Here is a 16,255-nt window from a genome sequence, read left to right as displayed (position 1 = left end):
CACAAAAAATCTAATAATCACCCAAGTGTGATCAAAGCCCAAAGGCTGTGACCCACCTAGTTAATAGTCTCAGCTACTAGATGGAAAACCTGAAGTTTCTGGGACTTCCCTGGTGGTTCAATGGTTAAGAGTCTGAACTTCCACTGCAAGGAGTGTGGGTTCAATCCCTGGCTGGGGAACTAAAATCCCAGCAGGCCCCACAGCATGGCCTAAGAGAGTGGGAGAAGAGTTTCACCTCTGAGCCCTTTTTCATCTATGTTTCCTCCCAGCTCAAGGACCTTCAGTGCTTTCAAGAACAAAGGACTCCAGAGCAGGACTATAACAGTGAAGAAAAAATTAGATTCCATGTTAGATCTGTTTCTTTTATTTTAACCTTTGTATTCTATTGATTTTGCTACAAGTTAATCAGGAAAGGGATGTCTACAGCTCAAAGTATACATAATGGCCCCTCAAGTCTTAATGTTAAACTAAAATACCTTTGTTTAGCTCACAGGAAACATCCTGACCCAGACCATCTATGAATGGCTTCAGGAGGAAAGATATTAACACATCCCCTCTCAGAGGAAACCAGGAGATATTTGCAATAACTTAGGACATTTGGGGGTTTCCCAGGTGGTTCAGTGACTGCCAATGCAGAAGATGTGGGTTTGATCCCTGGGTGGGGAAGATCCTGTTGAGAAGGAAATGGCAACCCTCACCAGTATTCTTGCCTGGGAAATCACATGGACAGAGGAACCTGGCAGGCTACAGTCCACGGGGTCACAAAAGAGTCAGACATGACTTAGCAACTTAACAACAACAAATGGCCTTTCTACTTTACCTCCTCACTTCCCTCCTTTTTGTTCTATAAAAGAAACTAGTGTCCAGACCTTGGTAAGATGGTTTTCTAGGATTTTAATCTGCAGTCTACTCAGACTTCTGACTTTCCAAATAGAGTCACTAACCCTTGCCCAAACAACCCTTCTCCCAATTTACTGGCCTGTCCTAGGGCAAGGAGAAGGAGGTCTAACTAGGTAGCAGGACCACCTGCTTCAAGACCATGTACCACTTCCCTAAAGGCTAGAGATAAGACCCCACAGGCTTCAGGGACCCCATCCCCAGGGTTGTCCTCAAAGGAGGAAGCACAAATACTAGCAATTAAGGAAATGCTCAGTTGCTCAGTTGTGTCAGACTCTTTGCAACCCCGTGGACTGTAGCTTCAAAGGCTCCCCTGTCCATGGGATTCTCCAGGCAAGAACACTGGAGTGGGTTGCCATTTCCTACTCCAAATTAAGAAAAGGGGCTGGTCAAATACATTCTTCAGTCGTGGCTGTGTCCCAGGCAAAAGCAAAAGGTGTCAAGAATATTGTTCCCATTCGTTAAATACAAAATAACTGTTTTTCACCCACATGAAATTTGCCACAACCAAATACCAGAATATACAGTAACAGGTGTACCGAGAGAGAGGGAGACAGGGAGATGGTCATAGACACAGGGAGGAAGGGGCCGGGTGAAGTTGGAACTCAGCTGTCACCCAAGGAATATGGAAGGTGACGACAGTCCAGGGCACTAATTAGATAAAGGAAGCTGTTCATAAGCTGCTTGTTTGGAGGGTAAACGAGTGCAACTTTAGTTCAGAACTGCGAACTCCGGAGCTGTAACTGAGGAAGCCGGCTAAGGATGGAGTGTGGGGATCCAGTCCTTCTCCAGCTGGGCGGTGACTCTCCCAGGGCACCGTCCCAGCCTCCCGCTCCCGGGAACTGGAGGTTAGCGGGCCTTCGAGTGGAAAGAGATGCGCCCCAGTCACCAGGTCCCTGGCACCCTCCCCACCTCCGTCAGGTTCCCGCCCGCCGCGCGCGCCCAGTCGCAGGCAGAAATCACCCCGCCGGCGTGGGAGGGCTCCACCAAAAGCAAGAAGCCGGGCAGTAGGAGCGCCCCCGGAAAGCGCTCCCTCGTCCCGACCCTCGGTCCCGGGAAAAGCGCCTGCATCTCAGCTCAGGCAAGGAGCTCACCAGAATACCAGGCGTGAGCAGAGGTTCGCGTCCTGCAGTGGGTTGGGCTTCCCCTCCGGGAACACCTGCAACATCTTGCTGGCCGGGGGTGCGGGTGTGGGTGCAGGTCGTGGCCATCCTTGCAATCGCTGCCGCTGTTCCTGTAGGGCCCGACAGAGATGTTGGAGACCTGGCCGCCTCGCCGGTCTGCTTGGCGTGAACTGAGAACCACCTGCGTCTCTGGGAGTGGAGTGCCAGCTGCCTGTCGGGCCCCGCCCCCCTCCAGGTCGCCCGCTGCGCGCCTCTGCCACAGCTGAGTGCCCGGGCCGGGAGCGATGGGAGCGCCGCCCAACCCTCAACCCCAGGCTAGGGAGGATGCTACAAGGAGCCACGCAGGGGGAAGGCAAGGCCATGAGGGCAGCTGATAGAAGTGGGTAAGTGAATTACCCGCCGCACTGGGTCCTCCCAGACGCCCGAACCTACTCACCTGAATTCAGACTCTAGCAAAGTGCTTGCTGTGAACCCAGGCACCCACCAAGGAGGTGCAGAGAAGCATAGACCACCACTCACCCCTACCACGGCCCACCACCCTCGCCGCACCCCGCCGCCGCCGCTGCTTAGAAACGCCCCCTTCAGCTTTGGATAAGACCTAGAGAAAGCTGGTAAAAGGAGATAGCAGCCCGACCTCTGGGCAAGCTGCCCTCATCAGTACCAAAAAAGGGCACTGTGGGAGAACTGTAGTGGAGCAGCACCTTTCCTAGGGTATGTGCGCCTCCCCACGCCCTTTTCCTCTGCCTGTCTCTTGTAGAAAAGCTTTACTCTCCCAGGCCTCCCCTGAGTCATAAAAGGCCAACTCAGGATTAATGGTTAAAAGAATGTGAACATATTATCAAAAAAAATTTAAACAGTAGATCAGCCACATAACAGTCTATAGTTCCCCCCTGAAGAACCTAGTAACAGTCTCTGATGCATATCTTGAGTTGTTTTGCTAGAAACCCCACCAGATGCAGTTGACTGCAAAAACCCTGACCGCTGGGAGCCTAAGAATTGATGATGCTAAACCCTGTGACACTAGCTTTGTTACCAACCAGTTAAAGAATAGAGCAGTAGCTGATCACACACCCTGAACTCTCTCCTTCACTGTGCTTTTAAAGAGCCTCCCCTGAAATCCATCAGAGAGTTCAGATCTTTTGAGCATGAGCTGCCTGTATTCCTTGCTTTGACCCTTACAGTAAATCTTTGTCTGCTCTGAACTCCTATGTTTTGGTTTGTTTGGCCTCACTTTGCCTCCATCTTAGTAACTTGGGTTATGCACAATTTATGGCCAAGCATTTGACCTCAAACAACAGCAGGGTTTAACACAGTTTGTTTGTTGACCTACAAACACATAAGGAAAGATAACAGAACGTTAGAAAAGCTCAAATGATTTTGGAAGATGAATCCATGCAGTTATTGGGAAAGGCTTTTGGCATCTCACATGTATTGTGTGGGGGATCTCTGTGAGTTTTTGCTGCCCTCTTGGATTGGGAAAGGAGAATATGGGGAGAGAGAGGCTGCCTTATGATTTCTTTCATCATGAGCTCAGGGTCTGGCAGAATAAGAGTGACAGACGGTAAAGCATCTGCCCACAATGCGGGAGACCCAGGTTTGATCCCTGGGTTGGGAAGATCCCCTGGAGAAGGAAATGGCAACCCACGCCAGTACTCTTGCCTAGAAAATTCCATGGATGGAGGAGCCTGGTGAGCTATAGTCTATGGGGTTGCAAAGAGTCGGACACGACTGAGCAACTTCAGTTCACTTCATGTTATAGAGCACAGGACGTATGCTTTTCTGGGGGTCTTACCTCATGTTTAACTCTAACAATGCCCTATTCAAGAAAGTAGTATCATCAGTACTTTACAGATGAGAAAAATGAGGCTCAAGGACAGCATTTGTCCAAGGTCTTCAAATAAGTGAATGATGAATCCTAATTTAGACTCAAGTGAGATTCCAGCATGGTCTGTCTCACTGGTGGATGGATAGTGTGTGTGAAAAGTGTCTTGAATATGCTGTTCGAATGAGTGACTTCAGAACTGAAAGAATAAGATCTTGGGCTCTCACTCAAATCTTTAGTAGTTTGTATGGCTCTCTTACTAGCTCAGCAGCTTCCCTTCCCTTTCACCCTAAATGAAGAAAGATCAACGTTTGTGGTGCTTATAACAAGATCACTTTATTATTCTTTGATAATTGTCCATCTTCCTTGGCTAAAACATTGTTATTAATAATGGCTTTTAGCTTCAGTTATTCAAAAATGAATAAGCTCTACAGAACTGATGTACAGGAGTTAATAATACAGTACTGCATGCTTTTAATTTTCTAAGAGAGTACATCCTAAGTGTTCTCAACATAAAAAAGAAAAAAAGGGAAAATGGATAAAGTGTGAAGTATGCTTACATTTCACAATGTATACATGTATCTATCTAGTCATCAGACTACAACTTAACTATATACAATTTTTGACTCTCAACTGTACCTCAGTAAAGCTGGAAGGAAAATGGCTTTTGAGGAAGGCCTTAATGTATTCAAATACTTTTTAAGTCAAATGTATAAGAATGGCAAAATGTTGATAATTTTAAATTAATGCATGATAGGGGTTTACTATACTATTTTCTTGATATTTCATGCATGTTTGAAATTTTCTGTTACAAAAAGGAAGACAATGAGAGCTGAAATTTGTAATTTTTCAATTACCTGCTTTCTGATGCTAGTTCTTTCTCAGATAACACAATCTACAACCTTTATAGTCAGTCCTCACATCTGATTTACAGTTCTCTTTGATGGTCTCTTTGACATTGCCTACATTTTCCAGCCCTAGTTCTACTTCAAAGATGAAGACATTTCTTGCTGAAGATGGAAGTTTAGTGACTGCCCCAGACTGTTGTCTCCAGTCCCCGCCACTATCTCAGGATCCTAACTAGCCATCTCTAAACTGCTAAATACACTCAGTCCATTCTCTTGTCTTTTTTTAAATTAACATCTTCTGAAACTTAACATTTTTTCTGAACATTAACTAATGTGCTTTTTAGTAGAGATATTGAGAAACAGTGTTGAATTATACAAAAAAGACTGTATATGAAGCCAGGGACCAGAGATCTTGATGTTTTGCTTGTTATCTAAATTTCTCAGGTCTAAAATGAGAAACCCATATGTCTCCTACTTCCTACAGGGTTATTGTAAGCCTCAGAAATTGTGAATACACTTTGTAAAAAACGTTAGGTTTTAAGGCAATATACAAGAAAAATGTGGTGTTTTTTTAATTATTATTCATTGAACAAATGAAGGCCTTCTAGGTACATGACCACTAGGCCAGGAACAAGCTTGTAAACATGGGAACGATGTCATAAGGCCTCTATCTGCAATTGTTTACTGATGTTAATGGACCAACTCAATGGTTATGAGTTGGAGCAAGCTCTCAGTTCAGTTCAGTCACTCAGTCGTGTCCAACTCTTTGCAACCCCATGAATTGCAGCACACCAGGCCTCCCTGTCCATCACCAACGCCCAGAGTTCACTAAGACTCACGTCCACCGAGTCAGTGATGCCATCCAGCCATCTCATCCTCTGTCGTCCCCTTCTCCTCCTGCCCCCAATTCTTCCCAGCATCAGAGTCTTTTCCAATGAGTCAACTCTTCGCATGAGGTGGCCAAAGTACTGGAGTTTCAGCTTTAGCATCATTCCTTCCAAAGAAATCCCAGGGCTGATCTCCTTCAGAATGGACTAGTTGGATCTCCTTGCAGTCCAAGGGACTCTCAAAAGTCTTCTCCAACACCACAGTTCAAAAGCATCAATTCTTCGGCGCTCAGCCTTCTTCACAGTCCAAATCTCACATCCATACATGGCCACTGGAAAAACCATAGCCTTGACTAGACGGACCTTAGTCGGCAAAGTAATGTCTCTGCTTTTGAATATGCTATCTAGGTCGGTCATAACTTTTCTTTCAAGGAGTAAGCGACTTTTAATTTCATGGCTGCAGTTACCATCTGCAGTGATTTTGGAGCCTCCTAAAAATAAAGTCTGCCACTGTTTCCACTGTTTCCCCATCTATTTCCCATGGAGTGATGGGATCAGATGCCATGATCTTAGTTTTCTGAATGTTGAGCTTTAAGCCAACTTTTGCACTCTCCTCTTTCACTTTCATCAAGAGGCTTTTTAGTTCCTCTTCACTTTCTACTCTAGGAGATGGTAAAAGACAAGGAAGCCTGGTGTGATGCAGTCCATGGAGTCTCAAAGAGTCAGACATGACTGAGCGACTGAACAACAACTGATCTTAAATGGTTCGGTGCTATAACTAAAAAGACAATAGCAAGTGGAAAGGATATAGAGAAACTGGAACCCTCATACATCACTGGTAGGAATGTAAAATAGTACAGCCGCAGAGGTACTGTATGACCCAGGAATACTACTCCTAGTTTTCTACCCAAGGTAAATGAAAATGTATGTCTATACAAAAACCTTGATATGAAGTCATAGTAGCATTATTCAAAAAGAGTCCAAAAGTATACTAGGGGTGTGCAGAACCATGTGTACATCAACTGATGAGTGGATAAATAAAATGTGATATTACATGCAATGGAATATTATTTGGCAAGATAGACATCCTGATGTATGCTACAACAGGGATGAACACTGAAAACATTATGCTGAGTTAGTGAAGGCAAACACTGACTCTAGTGAGGATGATGAGACAACTTCTAAGGAGAGATTCAGTGTTGTTGGACTTGATAATTCCTTCCCAAACAAACTTCAGGAACATGTGATACAAATTTGTATCTGTGCAATCTATAAATTATTAAATGGTCTAAAGGATCCTGTCAAAAAATCAAAAAAGCATGTTAATCTAAAGTAGGTTTACAGTCGTGTCCAACTCTTTGCAACTACATGCACTGTAGCCCACCAGGCTCCTCTGTCAATGGGATTTTCCAGGCAAGAATACTGGAGTGGGTTGCCATTTATTTCTCCTGGAGATCTTCCCAACCCAGGGACTGAACCCCTGTCTCCTAAGTCTCCTGCATTGGCAAGCAGACTCTTTACCACCAAGCCACATAGAAAGCCCAGGTATAAGAGTGGTACTATTAATAAAATGTTTCAGTTAAGACAGTGCTGATCCTCAAGCATTTTTCTACCAAGGCACATAGGAGAGATGACGTTCAGAATTTGAATATACTCCAGTGAATAGCCATAGTTCTGAATATGGTAACAATTCTTTTGTTACTGCAACTTCTATCAATCTATTCACCTCTGTAAGCTCAGGAGTCAGCCCTCAAATCAAATATAGCCAATCATAATACACCATGTCGTTTTTGAGATTGCATCCAACTACTGCATTTCAGACTCTTTTGTTGACCATGATGGCTATTCCATTTCTTCTGAGGGATTCCTGCCCGCAGTAGTAGATATAATGGTCATCTGAGTTAAATTCACCCATTCCAGTCCATTTTAGTTCACAGATTCCTAGAATGTCAACGTTCACCCTTGTCATCTCTTGTTTGACCACTTCCAATTTGCCTTGATCATGGATCTGACATTCCAGGTTCCTATGCAATATTGCTCTTTACAGCATCAGATCTTGCGTCTATCACCAGTCAAATCCACAACTGGGTATTGTTTTTGCTTTGGCTGCATCCCTTCATTCTTTCTGGAGTTATTTCTCCACTGATCTCCAGTAGCATATTGGGCACCTAATGACCTGGGGAGTTCCTCTTTTGGTATCCCATCATTTTGCCTTTTCCTACTGTTCATGGGGTTCTCAAGGCAAAAATACTGAAGTGGCTTGCCATTCCCTTCTCCAATGGACCACATTCTGTCAGACCTTTCCAGCATGACCCGCCCATCTTGGATTGCCCTGCAGGCATGGCTTAGTTTCATTGAGTTAGACAAGGCTGTGGTCCTAGTGTGATTAGATTGACTAGTTTTCTGTGAGTATGGTTTCAGTGTGTCTGCCTTCTGATGCTCTCTTGCAACACCTACCATCTTACTTGGGTTTCTCTTACCTTGGGCGTGAGATATTTCTTCACAGCTGCTCCAGCAAAGCACAGCCTCTGCTCCTTACCTTGGATGAGGGGTATCTTCTTACCGCTGCCATTCCTGACCTTCAATGTGGGATAGCTTCTCTAGGCCCTCCTGTGCCTGCGCAGCCACCACTCCTCAGGTTGCTCCCCCGGCCGACGGCCCTGGCCTCGGGCGTGGTGGCCTCAGGCTCGGGGTGGCTCCACAGGGTCACCGTCCCTGGCATCAGGTGCGAGGTGGCTTCTCCTGGCCGCCACTGGCCTCGGACATGGGGTAGCTCCTCTCGGCCACGCTTAGTGCACCAGTTTTATGAAGACCTACAAGACCTTTTAGAACTAACACCCAAAAAAGATGTCCTTTACATTATAGGGGACTGGAATGCAAAATTAGGAAGTCAAGAAACACCTGGAGTAACAGGCAAATTTGGCCTTGGAATGCAGAATGAAGCAGGGCAAAGACTAATAGAGTTTTGCCAAGAAAATGCACTGGTCATAGCAAACACCCTCTTCCAACAACACAAGAGAAGACTCTACACATGGACATCACCAGATGGTCAACACTGAAATCAGATTGATTACATTCTCTGCAGCCAAAGATGGAGAAGCTCTATACAGTCAACAAAAACAAGACCAGGAGCTGACTATGCCTCAGATCATGAACTCCTTATTACCAAACTCAGACTCAAATTGAAGAAATTAGGGAAAACCACTAGACCATTCAGGTATGACCTAAATTAAATCCCTTATGATTATACAGTGGAAGTGAGAAATAGATTTAAGGGCCTAGATCTGATAGAGTGCCTGATGAACTATGGAATGAGGTTCGTGACATTGTACAGGAGACAGGGATCAAGACCATCCCCATGGAAAAGAAATGCAAAAAAGCAAAATGGCTGTCTGGGGAGGCCTTACAAATAGCTGTGAAAAGAAGAGAGGCGAAAAGAAAAGGAGAAAAGGAAAGATATAAGCATCTGAATGCAGAGTTCCAAAGAATAGCAAGAAGAGATAAGAAAGCCTTCTTCAGCGATCAATGCAAAGAAATCGAGGAAAACAACAGAATGGGAAAGACTAGAGATCTCTTCAAGAAAATTAGACTTACCAAGGGAACACGTCATGCAAAGATGGGCTCGATAAAGGACAGAAATGGTATGGACCTAACAGAAGCAGAAGATATTAAGAAGAGGTGGCAAGAATACACGGAAGAACTTTACAAAGAAGATCTTCACGACCCAGATAGTCATGATGATGTGATCACTAATCTAGAGCCAGATATCTTGGAATGTGAAGTCAAGTGGGCCTTAGAAAGCATCACTACAAACAAAGCTAGTGGAGGTGATGGAATTCCAGTGGAGCTGTTTCAAATCCTGAAAGATGATGCTGTGAAAGTGCTGCACTCAATATGCCAGCAAATTTGGAAAACTCAGCAGTGGCCACAGGACTGGAAAAGGTAAATTTTCATTCCAATCCCAAAGAAAGGCAATGCCAAAGAATGCTCAAACTACGGCACAGTTGCACTCATCTCACATGCTAGTAAAGTAATGCTCAAAATTCTCCAAGCCAGGCTTCAGCAGTACGTGAACCGTGAACTTCCTGATGTTCAAGCTGGTTTTAGAAAAGGCAGAGGAACCAGAGATCAAATTGCCAGCATCCACTGGATCATGGAAAAAGCAAGAGAGTTCCAGAAAAACATCCATTTCTGCTTTATTGACTATACCAAAGCCTTTGACTGTGTGGATCACAAGAAACTGTGGAAAATTCTTTAAGAGATGGGAATACCAGACCACCTAACCTGTCTCTTGAGAAATCTGTATGCAGGTCAGGAAGCAACAGTTAGAACTGGACATGGAACAGACTGGTTCCAAATAGGAAAAGGAGTACGTCAAGGCTGTATATTGTCACCCTGCTTATTTAACTTCTGTGCAGAGTACATCATGAGAAATGCTGGACTGGAAGAAACACAGGCTGGAATCAAGATTGGCAGGAGAAATATCAATAAGCTCAGATATGCAGATGATACCACCCTTATGGCAGAAGGTGAAGAGGAACTAAAAAGCCTCTTGATGAAACTGAAAGAGGAGAGCGAAAAAATTACCTTAAAGCTCAACATTCAGAAAACGAAGATCATGGCATCTGGTCCCATCACTTCATGGGAAATAGATGGGGAAACAGTAGAAACAGTGTCAGACTTTATTTTGGGGGGCTCCAAAATCACTGCAGATGGTGATTGCAGCCATGAAATTAAAAGATGCTTACTCCTTGGAAGGAAAGTTATGACCAACCTAGACAGCATATTCAAAAGCAGAGATATTACTTTGCCGACTAAGGTCCCTCTAGTCAAGGCTATGGTTTTTTTCCTGTGGTCATGTATGGATGTGAGAGTTGGACTGTGAAGAAGGCTGAGCGCTGAAGAATTGATGCTTTTGAACTGTGGTGTTGGAGAAGACTCTTGAGAGTCCCTTGGACTGCAAGGAGATCCAACCAGTCCATTCTGAAGATCAGCCCTGGGATTTCTTTGGAAGGAATGATGCTAAAGCTGAAACTCCAGTACTTTGACCACCTCATGCAAAGAATTGACTCATTGGAAAAGACTCTGATGCTGGGAGGGATTGGGGGCAGGAGGAGAAGGGGGCGACAGAGGATGAGATGGCTGGATGGCATCACCAACTCAATGGATGTGAGTCTGAGTGAACTCCGGGAGATGGTGATAGACAGGGAGGCCTGGCGTGCTGCGATTCATGGGGTCTCAAAGAGTGTGACACAACTGAGTGACTGAACTGAGTACAGCATGTTCTTATCCAGAGGGTTTGGCACAGAAATAACCTCGTGGCCTACACCGGACTAACTTGCTTTCCTCCTTGAGAATCTTTTTTCTTTTCCTGAAGTTAGAAAGGGAAAGGCCTGTCTTTCATTTCTAATGAGGGAGTTATAAGGATATGACCAAACGATGCTGGTAGCCATGTGCCCCATTTATGTGGAGATGCCTAAAAGAATAAAGTAGGTATTCAAGGGAAAGTCATACAGTCATGGCTATTTATTAAACATCTACTGTGTGCCAACAACTGTTCCAGGAGCAAGGAATATATAAGTGAACAGGACAAGTGGTGTAACGGATAGTCTTAGTGGCATCAAGTCTCTGGGGCTCCTGAGGCTAAGGGGATCCCTTGTTGGCTGGGGTGACCTGGAGCAGAAAAAGAAGCTGGAGCAGAAACTGTCACTTCCCAGCTCATGTCCTCTGACAGTCATTCAAAATTCAGGCAACTCACTGCTTACCTGCAGTTCTGTGCTGAAGGGCTTTTTTCTGCCCGCGGGAGGACACTGGAGACATATGCAAGACATGCCAAAACCCCTGGATTCAGCCCTCAACAATGATGGATAGGGAGTGGGTAGATAAACGCCCCAGTGCCTTTGCCTATCAGTTGGAACAATTCTGTCTCCCAGGGTGACCCCACAGGAAGGAGTCCAGTAACCCAAACAGTAACTTCCTTGTTAATACACATTTTTTTTGAATTTTTTTTTTTTACTTTACATTATTGTATTGGTTTTGCCATACATCAACATGAATCCACCATGGGTGTACATGTGTTCCCCATCCTGAACCCCCCTCCCACCTCCCTCCCCATACTATCCCTCTGGGTCATCCCAGTGCACCAGCCCCAAGCATCCTGTATCCTGCATTGAACCTGGACTGGTGCTTCATTTCTTATATGATATTATACACACTTTTTATTGATTTAATATCATCTCTGTCTCACTTCTCCACTTCCTACAAATGTTTCCTGGGATCACTTCTAAATTAACCACGTTCACTCAAATCCTTGTCTCAGAGTTTATGGGAGGCCTGATTAAGACACCTAACAGAAATGTCCTTCTAAAAGCTGAAGAATATGGTCCTTTGCTTGCAATCATAAAAATCCTAACAATAATATAATAATTTATATTTTAAAAACTTACAAAATTGATACAATATATGATAATATAATTTATATTTCATAAATTTATTGAATGAGTTTCAGTTCAGTACAGTTGCTCAGTCGTGTCTGACTCTTTGCGACCCCATCAACCACAGCACACCAGGCCTCCCTGTCCATCACCAACTCCCAGAGTCTACCCAAACCCATGTCCATCGAATTGGTGATGCCATCCAGCCATCTCATCCTCTGTCGTCCCCTTCTCCTCCTGTCCCAAATCCTTCCCACCATCAGAGTCTTTTCCAATGAGTCAACTCTCCGCATCAGGTGACCAAAGTATTGGAGTTTCAGCTTCAGCGTCAGTCCTTCCAATGAACACCCAGGATTGATCTCCTTTAAGGTAGATTGGTTGGATCTCCTTGCAGTCCAAGGGACCCTCAAGAGTCTTCTCCAACACCACAGTTCAAAAGCATCAATTCTTTGGCCCTCAGCTTTCTTCACAGTCGAACTCTCACATCCATACATGACCACAGGAAAAACCATATCCTTGACTAGACGGAACTTAGTCAGCAAAGTAATGTCTCTGCTTTTTAATATGCTATCAAGGTTGGTCATAACTTTCCTTCCAAGGAGTAAACATCTTTTAATTCCATGGCTGCAATCCCATCTGCAGTGATTTTGGAGCCCCCTAAAGAACCTGTCACTGTTTCCACTGTTTCCCCGTCTATTTCCCATGAAGTGATGGGACCGGATGCCATGATCTTCGTTTTCTGAATGTTGAGCTTTAAGCCAACTTTTTCACTCTCCTCTTTCACTTTCATCAAGAGGCTTTTCAGCTCCTCTTCACTTTCTGCCATAAGGATGGTGTCATCTGCATATCTGAGGTTATTGATATTTCTCCTGCCAATCTTGATTCCAGCTTGTGCTTCTTCCAGCCCAGCGTTTCTCATGATGTACTCTGCATATAAGTTAAATAAGCAGGGTGACAATATACAGCCTTGACGTACTCCTTTTCCTATTTGGAACCAGTCTGCTGTTCCATATCCAGTTCATACAATAAACTCTGCTTTATTGAACACAGAAGCACTATTCACAATAGGATGCTGACCACCTGAAGTATGTCTACTGAAAACTGAGATATGCAATAATGGTAAAACACAAAGAGCTTTTGAAGACAGTATACATTTCCTGATCTCAGTGATATTTACATTGAATATATGGAAAATAATATAATTTTGCACATGTTGGTTTAAACACTAATAAGTTTAAATTTTGTTTTTTTGTGTTTGAATATAGATACTAAATTTTTTTAATTTCAGATGTGGTTCAACTTATTTTTCACTGTAAAATTCTGAATATATAATTCTATGGCATCTGGTCCCATCACTTCATGGGAAATAGATGGGGAAACAGTGGAAACAGTGTCAGACTTTATTTTTTGGAGCTCCAAAATCACTGCTGATGGTGACTGCAGCCATCAAATTAAAAGACGCTTACTCCTTGGAAGAGAAGTTATGACCAACCTAGATAGCATATTCAAAAGCAGAGACATTACTTTGCCAACAAAGGTCCTTCTAGTCAAGGCTATGGTTTTTCCAGTGGCCATGTACGGATGTGAGAGTTGGACTGTGAAGAAGACTGAGCGCTGAAGAATTGAAGCTTTTGAACTGTGGTGTTGGAGAAGACTCTTGAGAGTCCCTTGGACTGCAAGGAGATCCAACCAGTCCACTCAAAAGGAGATCAGCCCTTGGTGTTCTTTGGAAGGAATCATGCTAAGGCTGAAACTCCAGTATTTTGGCCACCTCATGCGAAGAGTTGACTCATTGGAAAAGACTCTGATGCTGGGAAGAATTGGGGGCAGGAGGAGAAGGGAACGACAGAGGATAAGATGGCTAGATGGCGTCACCAACTCGATGGACATGAGTCTGAGTGAACTCCGGGAGTTGGTGATGGACAGGGAGGCCTGGCATGCTGCGATTCATGGGATCGCAAAGAGTTGGACACAACTGAGCAACTGAACTGAACTGAACTGATGTATATATTAAGGTTCTAACAACAAAACGAGGGTGCCAACATTAGATAAGAAGCAACTGGGAAGGGTAACTGGCCTTAGGTCCCAACATAGCAGTTCTAGTCAGAAAGTCTCAGGTCAAACTTCATCAAAGGAGCTGTTCTGTAATGATACATTTGACCCCCCCCATGTTTGGGCTTCCCTGGTGGCTCAAAGGTTAAAGCGTCTGCTTGAAATGCAGGAGACCTGGGTTTGATCCCTGGGTCGGGAAGATCCCCTGGAGAAGTAAATGGCAACCCACTCCAGGATTCTTGCCTGGAAAATCCCATGGACGGAGGAGCCTGGTGGGCTATAGTCCACGGGGTCGCAAAGAGTCGGACACGACTGAGTAACTTCGCTTTCACTTTCTATGTATCCATACACAGTTCAGAAGCCAACAAGGTAGTATAGCTTGCTTGTATCCCACAAGAAATGCCACTCTCTCTAGATTCATACCAAATTCTGGACCAAAGGTTTGCACCCCTCTCCCCAACAATGATGTGTGTATATGCACATATCACTTAGCATTTATCAGCAGTCCTGAAACTTAGGTCTTCACTTGTTAATCAAAACAGCCAGAGAGGCTATTTCTACCACACCACTGTATGTCCTACAGGACTGTAACCGTTACTCTGCTATCCTAAAACCACTTTTCTTTTTTCACATTTAGGATTTCATCCTTCAGCTATCAAGCATTGCCACCCATCTCTGCCCATCAGTCTACTTGGTCCGTTTCCAGAAAACAGCCATCTCTGCTTGTAACGGCACTTGTTGGTAGATTCATTTGGGTGTTTTAATACATTTTCCTGGTTTCCTTAAAATAAAGGAATAGAAGATGGATAAAATTTATGGGATGATATTACCGACAATGCAATTAACACAAGATGGACAGAGCATGAAGTAGAAGAAAGGCTGATTTGAATGTTCATGGGAAGTAAGCCTGTTGATTATATGTTTAACTTTGAAGGGAAAGAAACAGTTTGTTTCTTTTTTTTGTAATCCATGGACTGCCGATAGCACACTTAATCATATTTGACAAAAGTTGGAAGTGACCAAGATGATAGCCAGTAAGTAAACGGAGAAACAAACTGATCTATCCAGATATGGACTATTATTCCGCACTAAAAAGAAACAAGCTGTGAAGTCAGAAAACCAACAGGAGGAAACTTAAATGCTATTACCAAGTGAAGGAAGCCCATTTGATACGCCACGTGGTGTATATAATTCTATCTGTATGACATCGTCAATAGGCAAAACTGCGGAGACAATGGAAAGATCCATAGTTGCCAGCAGGTGGTGGTGGGGCTGAGAGATGAATATGTGGAAGACAGAGGATCCTTCTTCTTTTGGGACAAAGAAAATGTTCTGTACAATACCAAAATTATGGTAATGGCATTGTACATTTGTCCAGCCTCATAGAATGCACAACACCAAGAGTGAACCCTAATGTAAACCACGGTTTCGGGGACATTGACGAGTCAGTGTAGATTCACTAGATGTAGCCGATCTCTCAGTCTGGTGGGGGTCGCTGGTAATCAGTGGCTGTGGCATGTGGGGACACGGATTAGGGAAAAACTCTGCACAAGCCCCTCAAAAGAAAAAAATACACTAGAGAAGAAAAGCGAGAAAACAATCTATGAAATGCTGGTAATATATTGGTGACGTTTATATATCCAAAATGTGAAGTGTTACATTACAGGATATGGAGAATAAATTTTTTTTAAGTCATAGACTGAGGGTCTATATTAACAAAATATCCCCCCATTACCCCTTAGAGAATTTCATGGGCTTATACAAGATCTGATTAGAGCCACAGCTTTCTTCAACACAATCAAGAAAACTAGAGAAGAAAAAAAAAGAGAAAAAACTAGAGAGCCAAACTTAACCTTGCTCTTGTCAATTTTTAAAAAGAATTTATAAAACACTACCAAAATTATCCTCATAATCTCCTTTCCAGCCCTTGCAAATCATCCTCTGTGGGCCATTTCTCCTTCATCAAACTCTATTTCTGGGTTTATTAAGTGTGACTTCCATTGAGCTAGGAGAAACAGAAGTTGAGCTAAGAAATACACTTATAAGATTAATTTGCAGATTTCCCTAGTGGCACGGTGGATTAAAATCTGTTTGCCAGTGCAGAGAACACAGGTTCAATACCCGGACTGGGAAAATTGTACATGCTGACAAGCAACTAAGTCCCTGCACCGCAACCACTAAGCCCTCACTCTTGAGCCCGTGAGCCACAACTGCTGAGCCTGGGTAGTGCAACAACTGAAGTCCACACGCC

General features: G+C 43.9%; 1 protein-coding gene and 1 long non-coding RNA gene across 5 annotated transcripts in view; one reads left to right on the top strand and one right to left on the bottom strand.

Moving 5' to 3' along the window:
- Positions 1 to 2,576, bottom strand: part of LOC138446666 (ATP-binding cassette sub-family C member 4-like) — a 307,920-nt gene extending 305,344 nt beyond the window's left edge. For 3 of the 4 annotated variants that reach the window (XM_069601886.1, XM_069601889.1, XM_069601888.1), the window contains exon 1: positions 1,992 to 2,253. In XM_069601886.1, coding sequence (XP_069457987.1) covers positions 1,992 to 2,065 — 74 coding nt within the window. In that variant the 5' untranslated portion in view covers positions 2,066 to 2,253. Of the gene's footprint in view, positions 1 to 1,991; positions 2,254 to 2,457 lie in introns of those variants that run through there. The other variant, XM_069601887.1, reaches the window with a different exon arrangement.
- Positions 1,599 to 15,701, top strand: LOC138446676 (uncharacterized). The gene is made up of 3 exons (XR_011259508.1): positions 1,599 to 2,014; positions 2,138 to 2,404; positions 14,642 to 15,701. It is a non-coding gene; the product is annotated as an uncharacterized lncRNA (long non-coding RNA).
- Positions 15,702 to 16,255: the final 554 nt, after the last annotated feature.

This window comes from Ovis canadensis, chromosome 10 (assembly GCF_042477335.2).
Source record: "Ovis canadensis isolate MfBH-ARS-UI-01 breed Bighorn chromosome 10, ARS-UI_OviCan_v2, whole genome shotgun sequence".
Classification (NCBI taxonomy): domain Eukaryota; kingdom Metazoa; phylum Chordata; class Mammalia; order Artiodactyla; family Bovidae; genus Ovis; species Ovis canadensis.
Note: the sequence above shows the minus strand (reverse complement) of the source record. Positions and strands in the feature narration are given on the sequence as shown.